The sequence below is a fragment of the Sceloporus undulatus genome, chromosome 6 (genome assembly GCF_019175285.1).
Source record: "Sceloporus undulatus isolate JIND9_A2432 ecotype Alabama chromosome 6, SceUnd_v1.1, whole genome shotgun sequence".
NCBI classification, from domain to species: Eukaryota; Metazoa; Chordata; class Lepidosauria; order Squamata; family Phrynosomatidae; genus Sceloporus; species Sceloporus undulatus.
The window spans coordinates 170022091-170042275 of NC_056527.1; the positions used below are offsets into that span (position 1 = coordinate 170022091).

At 54.3% G+C, this 20185-nt stretch overlaps 1 protein-coding gene across 1 annotated transcript in view; it reads left to right on the forward strand.

The window, feature by feature from the left end:
- The first annotated feature begins 75 nt into the window (after positions 1-75).
- LOC121932994 (ras GTPase-activating-like protein IQGAP1) overlaps positions 76-20185 on the forward strand; it is a 34606-nt gene continuing 14496 nt past the window's right edge. Inside the window, 23 exon segments of the mRNA XM_042472168.1 lie at positions 76-251; positions 454-553; positions 5304-5460; positions 6972-7049; positions 8157-8233; positions 8331-8398; positions 8778-8891; positions 9327-9505; positions 10179-10269; positions 10552-10715; positions 11180-11264; positions 12045-12136; positions 12138-12209; positions 12550-12710; positions 13347-13471; positions 13822-13985; positions 14534-14624; positions 15587-15754; positions 16051-16193; positions 17522-17692; positions 18276-18359; positions 19910-19981; positions 20073-20142. Coding sequence (XP_042328102.1) covers positions 188-251; positions 454-553; positions 5304-5460; positions 6972-7049; positions 8157-8233; positions 8331-8398; positions 8778-8891; positions 9327-9505; positions 10179-10269; positions 10552-10715; positions 11180-11264; positions 12045-12136; positions 12138-12209; positions 12550-12710; positions 13347-13471; positions 13822-13985; positions 14534-14624; positions 15587-15754; positions 16051-16193; positions 17522-17692; positions 18276-18359; positions 19910-19981; positions 20073-20142 — 2590 coding nt within the window. The 5' untranslated portion in view covers positions 76-187.

Consider the following 20185-nt stretch of genomic DNA (forward strand, 5'->3'; position numbering starts at 1 on the left):
CGCGGGCGGAAACGGGCCCCGCCCTGCAGCCCTCCGGCCGGAAGGAAGTCAGGAGGCGGGGGCGGGGCCAAGGGGATCCTCCTCCTCCTTCCTTCCGGCCAGGAAGGGCGAGGACCAGGAGCCGCCGACCGAGGGACCGAGTGAGAGCCCTGGGCCGCCTGCCTGCCTGCCTTGGTTCCTGGGCGCCATGTCTTCTGCCTGCGAGGAGAGCGCGGACGGGGCGGGCGTGGCTGCCCGGCCCCACTATGGCTGTGAGCCTCTCCTTCCCCTTTCCTTCCTCCCTTCCTCCCTGGCGCCCCGGAGGGTCCCCCTCCGCGAAGGCCTCCTTCCTGGCGGGGGCCGGGCGGAGGGAGCCTGGCTGGGAGCCCCGGGGGCCTCGGGCGGGGTCCGCCTCCGGGGCCCTGACTCCCGCCTCCCTCCCTCCCTCCCTCCCTCCTTCCTTCCCTCCTTCAGCGGTTCTGGACAACGAGCGGATGACGGCGGAGGAGATGGACGAGCGGCGGCGGCAGAACGTGGCCTACGAGTACCTCTGCCACCTGGAGGAGGCCAAGCGGTAGGCCCCGGCGGCGGAGGGAGGGTGGCGAGCCTTGGGCCTCTGGGGCCCGGAGGGAGGGAGGGAGGGGAAGGCCGCGCTTTCCTCGGCCTCCCGCTTGTTCCGTCCGTTGCGGGAAATGCCTTTGGCTGGAGGCGGGCCTTGGCCTCCTTCCTGCGCGGAGCTAGGCTGACCCCGGACCCAGCGGCTTCCCTTTCTCTGGCGCTGACTCGCCTTGCCCCGAAAGGCTGCCCAGGGCCTGGCTCTCCCTGGGGCTCCGCGGAGCTGCTCCCGGGCAGAGGCTCGGGGCTCCTTCCTGTGGGCAGCATCCGGGGCCAGCGCCAGTCAGGGAGGCTCCCTTCCTTGCCTTGCTTGGGACTGTCTTCGCGGTGCGATTTTGGGGCCGCCCTTCCTCACCTCAGTAGCCCCAGAAAGCGCTTCTCCAAGGCCTGGAAACGGCCCCTGCTCCGCTCCTGAGGCTGCCTTGGGCCTAGTCCTCAGCTGCCTGGCTTTGGCTGGTCCGACCTGGGGCGCAGGGCTCAGCCTCCGTGCCCTGCTTTGGGAAAGGGGAGGAGGTGCCTCGCTCTCCTCTCCTTCGCCTGCTCCGGGTAGAGCAGCTTGGCAGGGTGCTCTCTGCAAAGACCGTTTGGGCTGGAGAGCAGGGGTTTCCTGGCAGGGGATGTAAGAGGTGGCTGCAGCCAGCCAGCCAGGCCTGGGGGGAAGCTGCCATCCTGAAGCTCCCCAGGAGGACCAAAGGCTGGCAGCTAGAAGTGTACCAAAAGAAAAGCAATGGAGGAGAAGAAGGAGGGCTTGGGCAGACAGAGAGGCTGCATCCGCTGGCAGTCTTCCTTGAGCAATAGCACTGAAGGGGGGGAGGAGGAGGAGGGGGGGGGGGACAGGCCTAGGCAGGCTGCAGAGCCCTTCCTTGCCTTGCAGGGAGGCGGCCCAGGTGCACAGAATCCTTCCCCTGGAAGGACAAGCCCAGGCGGCTTCAGGAGCTCCTTGGCTTCTTGCGTGGCACAAAGGGCTACTGCACACCTCCTCCCTTGGCTCTTTCTGGCATTTCAGAGACATTTGGGGCTGGAGGGTCATAGGTTAAGGGGGCCACAGGGGAGGCCAGTTCTCTTGGTTCCAGCATCAGTTATTCAGGGGCTTGCTGGGTTTTTCCAGCCGTCACCTGATACTGCAGCGTTGGTAGAGTTGCCAGGCATAGCCCTGGGATGTGGCAGCAAGGGCTACCTGTGAGATGGAGGGGTGGCACCAGGTAGCATGTGCCATGAACACACAGAGACAGCAGCACCTGAGGCTTACCGACTGTTTCGTTTCCAGTTTTGCCAAGAAGAAACAAAGAACTGGAGTGGAACTGAAGGCAGGGAAGGAGGCCATGGAGGAATATCCCCAGGCCAAGGTTTTATGGGCTTGGAAAGGAATGCAGAAAGGCCTTTTTCTCAGGTGCAAGGTGCCCTTGTGGGGTTAGTTCCCCAGGTTTCATCCCAGCTGCCCAGGGAGGAGGGGGGTCCCCAGGCCAAGGCAGCCCTTATTGCTCTCCCCCTCTGCTTTCTTTAGCTTCTACATTGTGACGGCTTTAGCTTTTAACAATTAACTTCTAGTCTATTCCTTGGCTTTTAATACTACATGCTTTAAACCACAAAGTGGTAAAACAGGCCTCCGCCCGCCCCATTATGAGGCCCAGTGGTTCTTTCTCAGCTCTGGAGAGAGGGAGGCTGGGGTGCAGTGGCAGCCTGTGAGCAGAGACCCAGAGAAGGAGCCGCAGTCTGTTTTGTATGCTGGCCTGGCTTTAGGCGAGGCCTGGGAGACTGGGGAGACGTTGGTGAACAAATCCCGCTGGCCTTGGCTTCTGCTGGCAGAGGCCCAAGGTCCAGCAGCCCTTTCCTAGGTGAGCCCAACTGGCTTCTTCTCGGACGCTGCTGCCCCCTTCCCCGCCCCCCCCAGATCTCAAGGCCCCCTTCCTCCTCGTGCCCCATCTCTCCCTGTCCCCAAAGACTTGCCAGAGGGCCCCCCCAGTCCTGGTTATGAGCACATAAAACATCTCCCCAGGAAGTGCTGCAAAGGCAGCAACTGGCTGGTATGGGAAGAATTTGATTTGGCAGAGGTGAAATGGCCTTTGCTTGGTCTCTGGCGTCCATCGGGGCAGGAGCAGATCTGTGCCCAATCCCCTTGGCCAGGAGGAGGCGGAATGGGGCAGATTCCCTTGTGTCCAGTTGTGGTTTGAGGCAAGGGCCGGATCCAGTGGTGTGGGGAGGGGGCTCCTGTGGTCTTGGGAAACCATGGGCATTGGGTGGGGTGGGACAGGTTGGTAGCCTCTGGGAAGGGTCTGAGGGTCAGGACTCCCGCCAGCTCCGCACAGAAGGAGAACAGGGTGATTTCTGACAGTTCTGCGGTCTCTGAGCTGTGAGAGGCTGGCATTCTTTATACTTAGTAGTTGTTTGGGGATGCCTTCTCCCACTTGCCTGCCGGCTGGCCTCCCCCTCCTTCCACTGCCTCTCCACCTTGCTAGCCTCCTTGATGCCTCCAATTAAATTTGGGGCTTTTGAGTCGGGAAAGTTGTTCAGGGGAAGCCGAACAAGCCAGACAGGTTTGCGTTCTCCTCCTTGCCCTTCAGAGGAGGGCCCTCCACCACTTCCGCCAAGTGTTCACTGAGATGGTTTCCTCCCTTCCCTGCCTTTTGCCTGTCAACAGCTTGGGATTTCTGGGGTGTTTTAAATTGCGGCTTTAATTCCTCTCCCAGGTCTCCTGCTTTGGTTGTTGAGATAAGCAGTGGCCATAGGGACACTCTTCGTCTTTCTGGAGTTGTTGGGTGTTGCAGGATGCAACTTGGCAGTTTGCAGCAGTAGGAGCTTTTTCTGCAATGGAGCTGCTGAGAGATTGGTTTTCTGGGCTTAGCTCAGCTCTCAGCGAACTCTTTCTGGTGTAGAAGTTTAAGCTGAGGATTGTACAGATTTTGGGAGATGAGGCACTGCATCCTGAGAGCTCTTGCAATGAATCTCCGCAAGGAGCTTGGAAAAGGGGCTGAGGCAGAGGAGCCCCCGCTCTGGATGCTGGGGGTCCTCAGAAGAGCCTCTCGCAGCCCGAAACTTGTCTGGGGAGCAGCCTGGCTGCCAGGGAGCATTAGCCCCATCGGGGCTGGATTAACCTCCGGAGCATTCTGGCTCAGGAGATGGGCCGCTGCCCCCCTCATTCCGGTTCTTATCCTGGGGCTCCCCCTGAACAGTCAGAGGTCAGGGCTGGAGATCTGGCTGCTTTCCAGAGGGCCGGCACCCGACCCCGTCTGTCCTCAGGCCCTTCTGGCCCTCATGGCTGGGCTCCTGCCTCCTTCCCCAAGTCAAGCAAGCTCTGCAGGCAGCAGGGCACAGCAACGGCTGCCTGGGTGTGGTCTGGGCTGATGTAATGCTTTCAATTTGGCCGCGCTGCTGTGCCCAAAACGCTGCATGGCTGCATGCGGAGGGTGTGGCAGGAAGGGACTGGGGCCCAGCAGCTTTAGGGTTTGGCGCCTGGAAAAAACAGCTCCTTTTTGGGGTTTGCCTGCCTCTCTCTGTGGGCGGCTGCATTCCTGTTCCCAACTGTCCCTTTGTCTGAGTTTGACGCCAGGAAGGGAGGCCAGGTGAGGCACTTGTTGACCAGAGACCCTGCCTCAAAAATTGGGTCTGTCTAGTTGTTGTCAACTTTCAGTTGGAGCCCTTCCATATTTTGGCTCCATTTCTTCTGGTGTGTGTCCCCCACCCCCTGAAAAGGATCCCTGAAAGAGGGCAGGATGGAGTAGCCTTCTGCCTGCCCCCCCCCCCATCCTCCATATGGGGCCCTGTCTCCCGCTCCCCTTCTTGGAGTGCTTTGTGTGGATTGCCCCAAAAGAGCCCACCAGAAAGGCAGGTGGGTCAGGGAAGGTAAGATGGGGGAGTCGCAGGAAAAGCCAGGCATTTAGGCAGACGCTGCCATTTCTGCCTGTGGCCTGTGCTCCCCAATATGTTTGCTGGTAGAGGAAGGGTGGGTGGCTGGGCAAAGGAAGTGAAGGAGTGGGCAGTTTGGGCATCCCTTGGCAGGGTAGCAAGAGGAAGGAGGGTGCCAGGCTCAGCTGCCAAGGTCCCCCTGCCTTCCCACGCCACTGGGCCTTACTTGCGGGTTCCCTCCTTGCCTCGGCTTGTGGGTAGGCTTAAGGTGGGCGGTGGGCAGCCTGGAAGCATTGGCTCAGAGCCCCCCCCCCCCATGAGTCTGCTGGGAGGGCGCATCGTGGTTTCCTCAGAGGCTGTGGGGCTGAGACCCTGCCTGTTTTTGCTTCCCTGGGTCTCAGCCCCACTCACCCCCATTCTCTTGCCATGGATGCTGCAGTTTGAAATGGGGTCTGTGTCTTGAGGGCTTCCAATCCAGCATAAGGCGGCTCCCCACCTGCAATTTATTGCCTGAGTTCTGTAAAATATAGACTGTCACACTATACGAAGCTATTACAATCACCCCCCCCCCCCCATAGCTAAGACCACTACTTCTGTTTAAGCCGGTGCTCAGGCCAGGTTTTCTCTCAGAAGCCACAGCAGTTTTTTCCAGACAGAGCCTCCTCTATTTGCTTAGTGCTCTGAGCAAACGATTAGATCTAAGATCCAATGGTTTTTGTCAGTTTTGCCTTTGGATGCCTTCTGGCGTTCTTATAGTTGTGCTGCTTTATTAACACCGTAGTTACCAGTTAGTGAAATGAGGCACATGCATGCATGTATTTCCACAAATGAGTATTTTCAGTGTTGGATTCTCCCTCTCTTGTCAGGTGGATGGAGGCCTGCCTTAATGAAGAACTGCCACCCACAACGGAGCTGGAAGAGGGCCTCAGGAACGGAGTCTATCTGGCCAAACTGGGCAACTTTTTCTCCCCCAAAGTTGTGTCTCTCAAGAAAATCTATGACCGGGAGCAGACCAGATATAAGGTAGTGGGCATTTCCTATTGACTAAGAAAGGAAGGGGGACTGCTATTGACAGAGGAGGACTATATCTCTGTCCTTCAGTGGAAGCAGGAGTGGGCATCCTTGCAGCCCTGTTAGTGTCAGGCAGGTGTAAAGCACTGATTTTCTCCCAGAAAAGGGACCGAGAAACGGAAATGCCAGGATCAGGCCAGAGAGTGATCTGATATGGGGCACCAGTGTTTCTCAGGTTATCTCATGCAGGGAATTGGCACCCTCGCCCCCATAATGTACATGTTCATGAGCAGCTTCTCTTGCTAAAGTACCACTGGTGCCATATGTTTGCCCATTGGTTACAGATGCTGCAGGCTGAAATGTTGTGCATTGGACCACCCCATTGCATAGCTCTGTTGTGCATTCCTTGTTCTGTGCCTTCCGGTCAACTCTGGCATACGGCTTCCCTCTCCTGGAGTTTTCTGGCAATGTTTACTCTGATGGGATTTGTGACCCATGGCCATGCGCTGAGAATGCCGTCTTAGACCTGATTTAAAAGAAAATATTACATAATTATGTTTCCAGGTTTTCCAGAAAAATAATGATTCATGCAAAAGAATGGGAAAATCTGCATTTTTCCCTGAACGTTTTTAATTTTCCTCCTGGCGTTTCCTGGCTAGTCTGTTGTGCCGTTTCTGCCTGTGTCCACCATAGGTCTGGAATCATAAGACCCAGACACCTGAAACTTGGCATCCACACAGAGGGGTGTGTGCAACCTAGTGCATACTTTGGTTTTGAAATGAATGGGCTCATCGGTAATTTAAATCTGCTTGTAGCTTGCAGGCCCATCTTCAGTCAGTTGGAGGCAGACTTCTGTCACTGGCCCAGCGGCCTCTACAGCCTGACCTCCTTGCAGGCTCCTTTCTCCAGACTAGAGATGCTGGACCTCTTCATGGTCACCAGAGGCACAGGGGCTGCCCCTGAACTCTTCAGCTCAGAGGAAGGAAAACACAAACCTCTGAACAAATCTTGCCCAAGAAACCCCATGACAGTGTTGCCTTAGGGTTGCCACAGCTGGAAGGTACGCAGCAGCAGCAACCACTGACTCTTCAGAAAGGGAAGAGAGAGAACAAAGGCCATGAGTGGTGGAAAATGCCGCCGCCCCAGAGATTTTTGCATCAGTTGCCAATCTCCAGCGGTCCAGTGGTTCCTTTTGGCCTCTTTCCAGCTGAGCCATTGGGCAACATGACTTTTACCACATGCAAGATCTGTCACTAAGGAAGTAAACACATTACACTGTTTAACAGAGTTTTGCAAGCTCAGAGAAAGTCCTATTTTAAAAGGGAGAGGTGAGGCAATACCTTTTGAAGGGGCGCGTTTGTGAAGTGAGAGTTGAGGGACAGCTTGTCCCTATCTGAGTGTTTCAGGCTGATTCCTGCCCTAGTGCAGTTTCCAAGTGAACATTGCTGTCGAGCATCCCACCCCGCAGGGCCTTTCTGGCCTTTCACCCACATCCTCACCCCCTTGTCTCCTTTGCATTGCAGGCCACAGGCCTCCATTTCCGGCACACCGACAACGTGGTCCAGTGGCTGAATGCAATGGCAGAAATAGGCCTGCCTAAGGTAACTGGGGAGGGAAGGAGCCTTTCGGTCTTGGGGGGCGGCGGGGGCAGGTTGTGGCATGGGAGCCCAGGAAAGGCCGGTGGTCGTTGCTGACCCTTTGCCTCCCCCTACTCTCCTTATGAGCCCCTCTCCTTGGCCGGTGGGTGTTGATGCTGGTGGGTGCACTCTGGCACACGGGGGTTTCCTCTCCCTCCTCCTCTTCCTCCCAGGGCCTAAAATGCTCTCACTCTGCCTTGAGTCCTCCCAGGTGGTTACTGGACCCCTGGGATATAAGGCTGAATGGCCCTGGTGATGCTAGGAACTCGTCTGTTTAGGGAGGAGCGTTGGGAGAGGATCAGGACTGGTTGACCAGAGTTGGGGGGCATGGCCACTCAGTTTTAGTGGGCCCCAAATGCTTGGGATGGGGAGTGGGAGGGCACTGCTGCTGCAGGAATGAGATTTGGGCCTGGCAATTGGGGGTTTTGGCCTCTGAGCTCCTTAGCAGAGGATAGTTGGATTCATGAGCCCTTAGGAAACCTTTTAGGGTCACAACCCCCAGTGTGCCAGCCATCACATAAATAAACAAATATGGGCATGGGGGGGAAAGTGGCATGTTTTTAGATCTCCCTGAGACATTTTGGGCCTAGGAGAAATCTTTTCTGGCCCCAAATGTCACAAAGTCTGACAATGTCCCTAAACTCACTAGAAGGCATTTGGGGTAATGCAGTTGATCCCTCAGGAGGCTGCCTGTGCTTTGCCCTCTTGGCTGAAGGGAGATTAGGGTCTGAAGCCGCTCTGAATGAGGGAGAGGCGCAGGCCGAACGGTGAAGGCCTCCAGGCCAGGGGTCCAGTTCACAATTAAGGAAAAGAGATCCTGCTGAGCCTTTTCCTTTCCTTCTCCTGCTGCCCCTCCCAAAGCCAAGGAGAATGAAGAGTGGCTCCTGGGAAGGGTCTGGGGAGCTGGAAGTGGGGCACAAAGTGGGAGAGGAGAGCACCCCTCCAAAGGCCTTTTGGTCTCTCCCAAGGAGTCCTCTTTTAACCTGCGTTTGTTTGTGTTGGGCCCCTTTGGGTAGTCAGGCAAGCAAACGGGCAGGTGGTCAGTCTCTTTTGGGGTTTGTCTGGCTCCAGATATTTTACCCAGAAACAACAGACATCTATGACCGGAAGAATATGCCACGCTGCATCTACTGCATCCATGCGCTCAGGTGAGAACGCTTAGGGGAACCAGAGGGACTTTTGCTGTACTGGTGGATTTAGGGCTTGCCAGTGCCACTGGCTTGACTGCTCTCTGTCTTTCCTCAGCCTATACCTGTTCAAGCTGGGCTTGGCTCCTCAGATTCAGGACCTGTATGGCAAAGTGGATTTCACAGGTGAGGAGGGAGTGCAGTCTGCCTTCCTTAGACCAGATCGAGGGAGAGGCCAGCATAGGGAAAGCAGCAGGTCAGGGACTTTTGGAAAGATAAGCCTCTTTGTTTGTCTTTCTGCTTCCTGCCCCAACTTAAGCCCCAGGTCAGCACAGGTGCTCAGGCCTTGTGTTCCCAGGCACATGCCCTCCATGGTGCAGCCCCTAAGAAAACCCACTTAGAAACTTTTTGCTGGGACAAGGTTGAGGAAGATGGCATTCGCAAGTCCCTTGCAGGCCCAAGCCTCCCTCCTGGTCTTTGAGATTCTTCGTTGCCCACCATTGCTGAGTGTTTTCTAGGGGGAAGTTATGTGTTTTCACCTGTTGATCTTTTCCTCTTGTTCCAGAGGAAGAGATCAGTAACATGCGAAGTGAGCTGGACAAGTATGGGATTCAGATGCCCGCCTTTGGCAAGATTGGTGGGATTCTGGCCAACGAGCTCTCGGTGGATGAAGCAGCATGTAAGTGCAAATGGGCTGCATTCCTTTCAGCCCTTGGGCGATTGATCAGATGGGCCAAATGGGAAGCAGAATTTTGCAGTTAATAGAAAAATGTGCGTGTATACATTCAGATGTATTTTGCCGCTAAGCAACGCAGAGGTCTCAAGTCATGGAGTGCAAGGGGCTGCCCAGCCTTGCAGATAGCTTCTGGGTCAGAGACCAGCGTCTTCACTGTGTGCTCCCCACTCACTCATTTGCCCCTTTGCTGGGGATTTCAGCAGCTCTCTTGGTCTCTTCCGAGAAGAAGAGGAAGGGGCTGCTGGAGCTGAGCTCAGGGTGCGCATGTGTCTGTGCGTGAGGGTGGGGAGAACCAGACTTGAGCCCTTGGAGCTGCAGGGCGTCTTCTGGGTACCTGCCAAGCTGCAACTGATGTCATCTGTACTGCTCCCCTCCAAGTGCATGCGGCCGTCATTGCCATAAATGACGCCATCGACCACCAGGTCCCAGCTGAGACCTTGGCTGCAATGAGGAACCCCAATGCCATGCTGGTCAACCTTGAAGAGCCCCTGGCACAAGTTTACCAGGAGACCCTCTACCAGGCAAAGCAGGACAAGACGGAGAACGCACGGAACAAGGTAGGCTTTCTTTCTCTTTCCCTTGGCTGGTGGCAGGAGGGGAAGGGGTTTGGGCAGATTAGACCCCAGCTTTGCTTGGGGAGGGAGGTGCAGATGGTTGGGGGGGGGGCAAAGGAGTGCTGGTTCTGCTTTTTGGGCAACAGAATTGGGAAAGAGGGGTGCCCTATGGAGGGGGCAAGCTTTGAAGCTGTTCAACTCAGCTGGGGGCTCCTTAGGAAGGAGGTAACACCAGGACACTCATTCTCACAGAGAGACGCTCCTCCAGAGGCTGTGTGCCTTTTTATTATAGAACAGTTTTTGAACTGGAATAAGAACATAAAGCCTGTAAAAGGAATGTTCGATAAAGCTCAATATTGCTAGAGAAGTGCCCAAAACATGGCAGGAGAAGCTAAACAGATATGAGGCAGTTCTGGGAAGCTGCTATTCTGAGAAAAAACTGGAATGATGGTCAACTCGTTCTCTTTCTGGTTTTGGCCTTTTCTCCCAGGAGGGTTAGGAGTCCTTGCTTTCAGTGTAGTGGCAGTTCTGTCTTGCTGTGATTTTGTATTTGGCTTCCATGCTGCCTCTTGCATGGGCTTGAAAGCAGGCCTGGTGCAGTGCTTCTGCTTAGCAACTCCACAGCAACCTCTCTGGAGAGACGCTGGCATCAGGACGGTGCTCTCTTGCCCTTCAGATTGCTGCTGAGGATGTGGACAGAGAAAGGGATGTGTATGAAGAGCTGCTGACACAAGCGGAGATCCAAGGCAACATCAACAAAGTCAACAGTACGTTTGGAAGGCCCCCTCCCATCACTCCCAGTTGGGGACCCACTTCCTGGCTCCCTTTGGATGCCGCTGTGATCCCAAAGTCCCAGTTAGCTCTTGTTGCTGCCCCCTTCCATGCCCTGACAATGGGAGCCCTTTCCACTGGCCTTTAGGCACCTTGCCCACCTGTGGAAGAAATGCCTGGCAGTGCTTGGCACCCGCTTCGGTTCACCCTCACTTTATGATGGTGGAGCTTGGTTGCAGCAGTCCTCCCATTCGGCTTCCCGCCTCTTTTCTCTCCAGCACATTCGGCTTTGTCGAAGATTGACTTGGCTCTGGACCAGGGAGATGCTGCTGCTTTGTACCAGGCACTGTCCTCTGTGTCCCTGGGCCTCCGGGGGCTCCAGTCTGAAAACAGTGATTGGTACCTCAAGCAGCTCCTGAGAGAGAAGGAGCAAAAGCAGGAGGTACCTGTGTATTTATGCATATGTGTGCAAGTGATTTGGGTACCACATGCTCTAGGGTTTGTCCAGTGGGCTCTTGACACTGTGTTGCTTAAAACCTTTTGCACCATTTGGATGCTCAGGATGTGTGGCTGTGAGCTATGAAGGGACCCTGAGCATCCAAGTGGTCTGGCTTCTCTGGGATTCTGCAGCCCTGGCTCATTTGGCTGGGACTGCCTTGGCAACTGCTCCAGTGCTAGCATTTGCAGTTCCTCTTTCTGGCTCAGGACACAGAGCAGCCATGCACAGCAGGGACTGTCATCCAGGCTGGCTGCTGCCCTTTGGTGTTTTGCTGAGCATGGGCCCTCCTTGGCTCCTCCTGCCTTAGAGCCATGAGCTGGGAGAGGCGCTGAAAGGCAGGGGGTGCCTGGGCTTGGCTGGGAGGGAGGATGGAGGCAGTGATGGAGAGTATTCTCTTTGGCTCCCAGGCGGACAGAGCAGGGCCGCTGCAGAAGGAGGAAGTGCAGGCCGGGGTGGACATGGCCAACAGTGCTGCCCAGCAGTACCGGCAGAGTAAGTTTCTCTCCACAGGGCCTGCTCCTCCGAGGGCCCGAGCCCCTTCCGCCTTCCGTCCTCTGAGGGCTGATGAGGGAGGCAGCAGCTCCACCAAGTTGCCTTCTCACTGCAGCAAGGAGAAAAGGATCCTGACCGCTTGCCCTGCCTTGCCTTCTCCGTGGAGCTTGACTTTCCTCCCAGTTTTTCTTGTCTCCCTTCTCTGCCTTCTTCTGTTCTGCTTCTGCTAGGTATGGCAGATGTCTGTGTCCCCCTGGTTTCTCTGCTTTCTGCCCTGCAGCCCAGGCAGCAGGGGAACAGTGAGTCACCCTCAAAAGGGAGGCTGGCGTGGCCTCTGTCTCCTATGGATGGAGGGGGGAGGATCATTGGGGGGGGGGGGGTTCTGCACAGCTTCCAAAGTCCTGAAGTAGGTTGGGCTTGCTGTGGGCACTGCCTTCTGAGAGGTTGCATGGAGGGGGCACAGAGGGAGACCTTTTCTCTCTGAAGAAGAACCCCACTTCTCCCTTAACCACTATACCACTATGTTTCTGGCATAGTAAGACTTGGTGCATGCTGATCTTGGGGGGCACTGCTTTGCACCCTTTGCTTCAGCAATGAAATCTGTGCTAGGTCTGCAGTTCAGCTGGAGAAAGCAGCATCTAGTTGCTGCTCCCTGTGTCTTGAAGCGAAGAATTGTGTGGGTGCCCATCCTCTGCAGATGTGGCCCCCCTGGATAGTTCCCCTTCCCTGCGGCCTTCCATTTCCAGCCTTCTGCATCTTGCTCCCCTTCCGCCACTCCAGGGCTGGGAGCTGTGGGACGGATCAACGTGGCCATCCGCAATGGCCTTTCCGAGAAGACGGTGGTGGAGCTGATGAACCCAGAGGCGCAGCTGCCCCCCTGTCTACCCCTTTGCCGCCGACTTGTACCAGCGGGAACTGTCCACCCTCCAGCAGCAGAGCCCAGACGTAAGTGCCAAGCACACCCTTCTCTGAGGCCTTTGTGTTGTGATCTGTGAGCATTTTGCCATCCTTGCTGAGCACCAGGTTTGAAACAGAGGGTTCCAGGTAGTGTCCTCAGCAGCATTGCCCAGTAAGGCGGCTGGGAAAGACTGGGAGGTTGAGGGGGAACCAAGGCTTATCCGTTACACTCTGATGGTTCCATGCCCCCTTCTCCCATGAGGTTGTGAGGGATCCCTTACACTACCCTCCGTTTCTTTGCATGGCCATAGTGTACCCATAACCTTTTGTTTCTCCTCGCCTTCTCCCTTGTGAGGCAGGGATGGCTGTCATGTGTTCTCCTCCTCAGGGTAACCTCACCCACCCAGAACTGTCAGTTGCTGTGGAGATGCTCTCCTCTGTGGCCCTAATCAACCGAGCCCTGGACTCTGGGGACCTCAACATGATCTGGAAGCAGCTGAGCAGCCCAGTCACAGGCCTGACCAATGTCGAGGATGAAAACTCCCAGAGGTCAGTTGGCCAGAGCCCCCTTTGCCCCGCCACTCCCCCTGCCCCACAGCCTTTCTCCTTCTGAAGCGCCAGAAGAAAGGACCCGGAACAATGGATGCAAGCTACAGCAAAAGAGATTCCACCTCAACATTAGGAAGAATGTCCTGACAGTAAGGGCTGTCTGACAGTGGAACATACTCCCTCAGAGTGTAGTGGAATCTCCCTCCTGGGAGGTCTTTAAACAGAGGCTGTCAGGGATGCTTTGATTTGGATTTCCTGCATGACAGGAGGTTGGACTGGATGGCCCTTGCGGTCTCTTCCAACTCTAGTATTCTATGATTCTGTGAAAGCAGTTCAGGGGGGCTGGGATACATCCAGAGGCCCCGTGGGATTCCCATTTTCTCTGTGGCCAGGCAAAGGTCCAAGGCACAAGTGGCCTAGGAAGAGAGGCAGAGAGCTTCTGGCCTTGGAGGTGAGGTGGTGGCAGTGGAGGCTTTGCACTCCTCCTGCCTGCGATAGTCCTCCTGCTCCTGCATGTGCTCTGCAGAGCTAATGCACATGACCTTTCTCTCTCACTGCCTGAGGCTTTATATTTTGGCATTTCTGCTGCTGCTGCTGCTGGTTCACTGAGGCTGTCTTTTCTCTCGGCTTTGGCAGATACATCGACGACTTGCTGCGGCTGAAAGCTCAGGCACAGGCTGAAGGGATGGAGTTCATCACATGGAATGATATCCAGTCGTGTGTTGACAGGGTGAATGCTGTGGTACATGAGGAACATGAGAGTAAGTGGATCAGGGGAGGAGAGGGGAGGGCCGTGTTCTGGCAGGGTAGCCTTCTTGCCAAAACTGGCAGGCTCCCAGCTCTGTTGGCCCTGCTGGGCTGCTAGAAAGATCAGTCGGAGGCAGAGTTGGCAGAGGGCTGAGCCTGGCCCCAGCCCTCTCGCATGAAGGGCCTGTGGGGCTCTGGAAGCATAGGGGTCCCCCTCACCCCCAGGAGCAGTTGAGGGGGGTTAAATGTGAAGTAGCCACTTGCTTTCAAGAACAGAAATGCTGCAGCTGATGGTCATTTTGTCAGGTCAGGTCTCCTTGGTTGAGGTAATTCAATTATGTTCTTCTTTCCATGCCTGTTCCAGGGATTTTAGCGATAGGGCACATCAATGAGGCTTTGGACGAAGGAGATGCTAAAAAGACTCTACAGGCTCTCCAGATTCCTGCAGCAAAACTGGAGGGAGTGACACCCAGAGTAGCACAGCACTACCAAGATGTGCTTCTCCGCGCAAAGAGGGAGAAAGCACAGGTGAGTGGCTGCGAGGGGCAGCTGGTGGTGAGGACTGGAGCCTCCCCTCCGCCCCACCAGTTCCTTTTGCTTTGTTGCCTGCCTTCCTTCAGGAAATCTCTTGAATGCCTGAGCTGGTCTTCCTTTGGCATTTTAAGCAGCTTGTATCTGGAGAAGTGCCTGTGGGTCAGGGCCTGAGGTCTCTTGGAAAGGCTCTTCTCTGCGTCTCACCAGTGAAGGCATTGTGGCATGGGAGGGCATGTTCTTCCTGGCTGTGGCAACCATTGAAATTTTGCCTAGCTCCAGCACTGTTTTCCTCCCTTCCTCTTCTAAGTTGAGAAGTGTTTTTTATTAAATTCTTTGTGGCTTTATTTACTTTAAACAGAATCATTGAATCTCAGAATTAGAAGTGACCCAAAGGGGCATCTAGTCCATCCCTGTCATGCAGGAATGCACAGTTAAAGCATTCCTGAAAGAATGGGCTTTTTGCTTTCCCTCCCCATCTTCCCTCTTCCATAACTAACAGCAGGAGACTTTGCTTCAGTCTTGTTTCTGTGTTTGGCCTTCAGGAAACTCACGATGAAACCGCTGTCCTCTGGCTGGATGAAATTCAGGGAGGGATCCATCAGTCAAACAGAGATACAGAGGAAGCCCAAAGGTGTAAGTCTTGCTTCATGTTTAAGGACCCATGTGCGGACAATGTGCTGCCGGTGGCTCTGGGGTGTGTGTTACTGCTCCCGGTTCTTCTTGGTGTTCTGTGCCACACAGAGACATGGGTTTTATGCCTGTGCAGATGCCCTGTTTGGAATGTTCTAGAGCTCATGGTGGCCCCCATAGCAGAGCCTTTAGGGGAGGGAGCAATATTGACTGAGGACAGAGAGATGGGTGGCGGCAGGGGGTCTCCATACAGTGCTTCCCAAGCAAACCAGCATGGCCAGGGATGGAGTACTGGTGGTGGGAAAAGGTTTCCCTGTTGATTTTTGATGAAGTAATGAGGTGCTGGGAACTGGAGGGATGTTTTCAGGGACGCCAATGATCCAGGCAGCCCTCCTGAGCTTTTATGGGCAGTTTCTCACTTTTCAAAATAAACATACCAGTGGGGTTGGTCTGGGGGCTTTCTAGGACCGGGGTGCATGCAGTTAGGGCTCTTCATTCTCCCCACCCAGTGCTGGCAAGTGTGTGGATTCCTTAGCCCTGTGTTCATGTATATTAGCTAGAACAGAGGTGCTAACTGTTGTTGTTATTATTATTATTATTATTATTAAGCTTTATTTATATAGCGCTGTAAATTTACACAGCACTGTACATAAAGTCTTTTAATCAGACGGTTCCCTGCCTTCAGGCTTACGCTCTATGAAGACACGACACAAAAAGAGAAGGGAATGGTGGGGGGAGAAGAGGATCAGGTCCAGCATTCTTCTCTCCCTCTGAGGCCTGGACCAAGGCAGATGGACAGATGGAGGGCTCTGTATCTTAAGGATAGGCCTGATGGCATTGGCCCACCCTCTCTCCCCCTCGGAGGCCAGGATGGAGTCAGATGCCTTGCGGGAAGGGTTCAGTTCCCCGATGGCAAGGCCTACCTTTCTCTCCCCCTCTGAGGTTTGTCTTGTTCTTTCTGCAAGTTTCCTTAGGCATTCTGGCCATAAACGAGGCAGTGGCTGAGGGCAGCGTTGGGAGAACCCTTGGTGCCCTGCGCTCGGCGGACGTGGGGCTGTATGGCGTGACGCCAGAATGTGCAGACACATACCAGCAGGAACTGGCAGAAGCTAAGAGAACGAAACTGGCCCTAGGTAAGGAGTGACTGACTGCGGGAGCGAAGCCTCCAAGGAACTGCCTAAACTCTCCACCATCATCAGCACTTCTCTTGCCTTGAGAAGGGAGGAAAGTCTTGGGAAGGAGAGGGACTTTGTGGGAGGCTGGGCCAGAAGTCCTGGCATCTCAGCGTTACTTTTGGTTCCAATGCTGGTTTGGGATACGGAGGCGGCTCCCTTGCCAGGGAGAGTGCCTCTGGCGGTGGCCATGGTGAGCTGAGCAGGGGCCTCGGCACCGGGTGACAGTCATTTGTTTGCCCTCTTTTTTTCCCCAGGGGACAACGGCAGCGAGTGGGTGAAGCACTGGGTGAAGGGTGGCTACCATTACTACCATAACCTCCAGACCAAAGAGGGAGACTGGGAGGAGCCTCGGGGATTTCTCCAGAACAACACCCAGCTTTCCCGGGAGGACATCCAGGTACATGGAGAAGGCATGGCACCCCTTGGCACCCCCAGGGCCAGGAAGAGGGCTGGATTTGCCAGCCTCTTTGTGCCAAAGACCCTTAAGAAAGTAATAATAATAATAATAATAATAATAATAATAATAATAATAATAATAATAATTTATTTATATCCTGCCTCTTCCGCTTTGAGGATTGAGGCGGGTAACAGCAAAGTTAGTACAATATCCAACAATAAAAACAACAAGCCCCACAAGACCCCGGCCCAACCCTCCCTCCCAACTATAAAATTAAACAATAAAACAGGGTTAAAAAGTACATAACAATACATCAAAATTAAACAACAAACCACAACTAAGAGAAATAATAAAAGGAGGGGGATTCACTTGGTTCTGGGCCTTCTCCATCAGGGAAGGCCTGCCAGAAGAGGAAGGTTTTTGTCACCTTTTTAAACGCCTCAAGCGAGGATAATTGGCAAATCTCTTCCGGAGCGGTGACAGAGAAGGACCCCCGAGAATTTCACCGCCAGCCTGGCCTTTCTAGATTGTAAGAGGTTTTTCCTGGAGGATCGGAGTGTGTGAGAAGGATTGTATGGGAGGAGGCAGCGTTCCTTCAAGGAGACTGGGCCCAGGCCATGTAGGGCTTTGTAGGTGGTAACCAACTCCTTGTACTGTGTCTGGAAGCTAATAGGCAGCCAATGTAGTGATTTTAAAATAGGTGTAATATGGTCGAACTTGGATTTTCCGGCGGCCAGTCTGGCTGCCATGTTTTGTCTCAATTGGAGTTTGCCCCATGTAGAGCGCATTGCAGAAATCAAGGCGAGAGGTTACCAGAGCATCTACGACCGTTTCTAGGTCCCGCTGCTCCAGGGAGGGGCACCTGAGAGGCCAGAGAAAAGCTATAGCATAAGCTTTTATGTATATAATTAATACGATTTCTACAGGATGCACAGGAAAAGAAATATCAAAATGTGTGAAGATGGGGGGAAGTGGAAGCAGTAATTCACCTTAGAGAAAGTTACACTACTAGCCAGGAACATGAAAACACAGTCTTTCTGGTAGCCCCAAAGCCATTGGTAGGTTCCTCAGGCAGGGAGCTCCCTCCCACTTTTGAGTGCTGCTACTGCTGCTGCTGTGGCCAAGAGAGCAACCCTTTCCTCTCATCTCTTGCCCATCGCATCCCGCCTTGCGAGGTTGGCCAGCTGCAGAGCAGGTCTCTGCCTCCCACTCCTAGTGGCTCAGAAAGGCAGCGGGGCACCTGGACTCCCACTGCGCTCTGGCCTGGCTTTGGAGGAAGGGAGTGCTGCCTTCAGCCCAGCCCTGCTTCTCTTCTCCTCTTCTGCCAGAGTGCCATCTCTGCCGTCACGGCTGCCTACAACCGAGAGCAGCTGTGGGTGGCCAACGAGAGCCTCATCACCCGGCTCCAGGCCCATTGCCGTGGCTTCCTTGTCCGGCAGGAGTTCAGCGCCAGGATGCGCTTCTTGAAGAAGCAAGTGCCTGCCATCACTTGCATCCAGGTACAGAGGGGAACCCTTGAGGACATCTGGACCGGGAGGGAAAGCCAGAAGTGAAAGCCAAGGGCGGCTGTGGGCAGTGGTGTGTTCGCAAGACTCCTTTTGTTCTGGCCAGTCTTGCCCTGGCAGCACCTGGTAGATGGATAGCCATGCTTGCCGTGCGGTGCCAGCCCTGGGCTCCAGCAACCTCTGGAGCTCAGTGCTGGCTGCCTTTTTCCTAGTCTGGCTACTTGCCTGAGGGTTTCTTTTTCTTAACATCCCAGACCTGGGAGCTGCAGTAAACCCTTTCCGAAGGGTGCCAGCTGTTGGGTCTTGGTTTCCCTGGCTGATGGGGCAGTAGTGCCAGAGAGAGGGAGTGCTGCTCTCCGAAACAGAGAGGCTCTTGTTCCTGTTTGGGGGAGCCTCCTTTAGTCAGGGTGATTGCGGAGGGACAGCTGAGCTGCTAGCCAGGATTTCATGCTGTGGTTGAGCCCCCTGGGCCCAGCAGTGAAGGAGCATGGAGCACTTTGGGCACAGTGGGCATTTGGGTGGTAGTGCCCACAGGTGGCCAGAGGAGAAAGCCCACATCTATCTTGTTTGGTTTTAGTCACAGTGGCGTGGCTACAAACAGCGGAAAGAATATCAGGATCGCTTGAAGTACCTGCGGGCGCACAAGGATGAGGCCGTGAAGGTAATTCTCTTTTCTGACAAGAGTGGGAGTGGAGGTGTCCCTTGGGCCTGCCGTCTCCTCCAGGCCCCGAGAAGGTCTCCTCTGGCGGCTGGGGACAAGCGGGGGATAGTGGTTGCTGCTCTCCACTTCCACCAGCCAAAGTCACGATAAAGGAGAGGAAAATGGGGAAAGTGCAAAGGAGCATCCAAGAAAACAAGCTGGAGGTCTTTAAACAGAGGCTGGATGGCCATCTATCAGTGGGGATGCTTTGATTGGGAGTTCCTGCATGGCAGAACATGGGGCTTGGACTGGATCAGGGCCCTTCTTAGGGTCTCTTCCAGCTCTACGATTCTGTGATTCTAATAAAGGGGAAATGCTGGCCTCGAAGATGGATATTTGTACTTTCAGAACTCGGCAACAAAAATACTTTTTCTTAGTATGATCAGATTTTGTGTATTTCAAAATTCTCCAAGGCATACTAATTTGTAGAGCCAGAATGGCATAGTGGCTTGAGCGTTGGACTATGTCTCTGGAGGCCAGGGTTCAAATCCCAGCTCAGCCATGGAAACCTGCTGGGAGAGCTTGGGCGAGTCGCACTCTCTCAGCCTCATAGGATGGCAAGGGAAATCCCCTCTGAAGAAACTTAGCAAAAACTCCATGACAGGGCTTTAGGGTCGCCATAAGCAGGCAATGACTTGAACACGCTCAACAGCAGCAAATGCTTGTTTAGGCGACAGTATGCCGTATTTGTGAATGCCTGCACCATCATCATCATCATCATCATCATTCAGTATTGGAACGGAAGTTGGCTTACAGAAAATTAAAATTAGAACAGAATAAAAACATACAAAAATCAACAAAATATATCCAGAGCTTTGGAAAGCAAATAAAGCAGTGGACTTAAAGCCATTTACAATTTCGTTAAAAGGCAGGATATAAAAACAACACACTTGGGAGCCTATGGCAGTCAACTGCTAAGCGCCTCTTGGAAGAGGAGAGTTTTTTATGTGGTGGTGGAAGGAAGGCAAGACGGAGCCATCCTGGCTTTGCAAAGGAAGGCAAGACTGAGCGCAGCCACCAAGAAGGCCCTGCCGGCCTTTCCCCATCCGCTGTGCTCCTCCCAAGGTCCAGATCAGGCTCATGCAGGAGCTGAGGTCCTTCAGGTATCCTGGGCCTGAGCCACGGAGCGCTTCAGAGCCCATGACCAGGACGTTGTGTCCGAAGCGGACCGCCTGCCTGAGGGGCAATTGCAGCAAAGGAGCTCCGTGTGCCCTGCTGCCAGCCCCACCTAAGGACCCCACGGCCGCTCTTTGGGCTGGTTGAAGTTTCCCAGCACTTTCGAAAGGGAGCCCCAAGGCATGGGTTGCTCTGGCCGGGTCAGACATGCCAGGCGTCTCCTGCAGGCTGGAGGGCAAAGGCCAGCTTTTGGGCAGTAATGCAAAATAACAAACTGTTTCTTAAATATTGTTGTCAGGCCCAAGCTTATTTCTAATACTCGATCCCAAAGCACAGTAACATTGTTTTATAATCTTTGGATAAGGAATATCCTGTCATTTTTCTGTCTTCCTCAGATTCAAGCAATGGCCAGGATGTATCAGGCCCGAAAACGCTACAGAGATCGCCTGCAGTACTTCCAGGACCACGTAAGAATGACTTTGCCTACGCAAAAGTGTTGTGGTTTTTTGCTTCTGGTAGATCCAGGTGGCAGAAATTCTGCTCTGTTCTCCTCTCTAGATCGATGACGTTGTGAAAATCCAGGCTTTTATCCGTGCCAATAAAGCTCGTGACGACTACAAAACCCTCAGTGAGTATTGCAGAGGGCAGGGCGCATACTCTTCCCTGGGAAG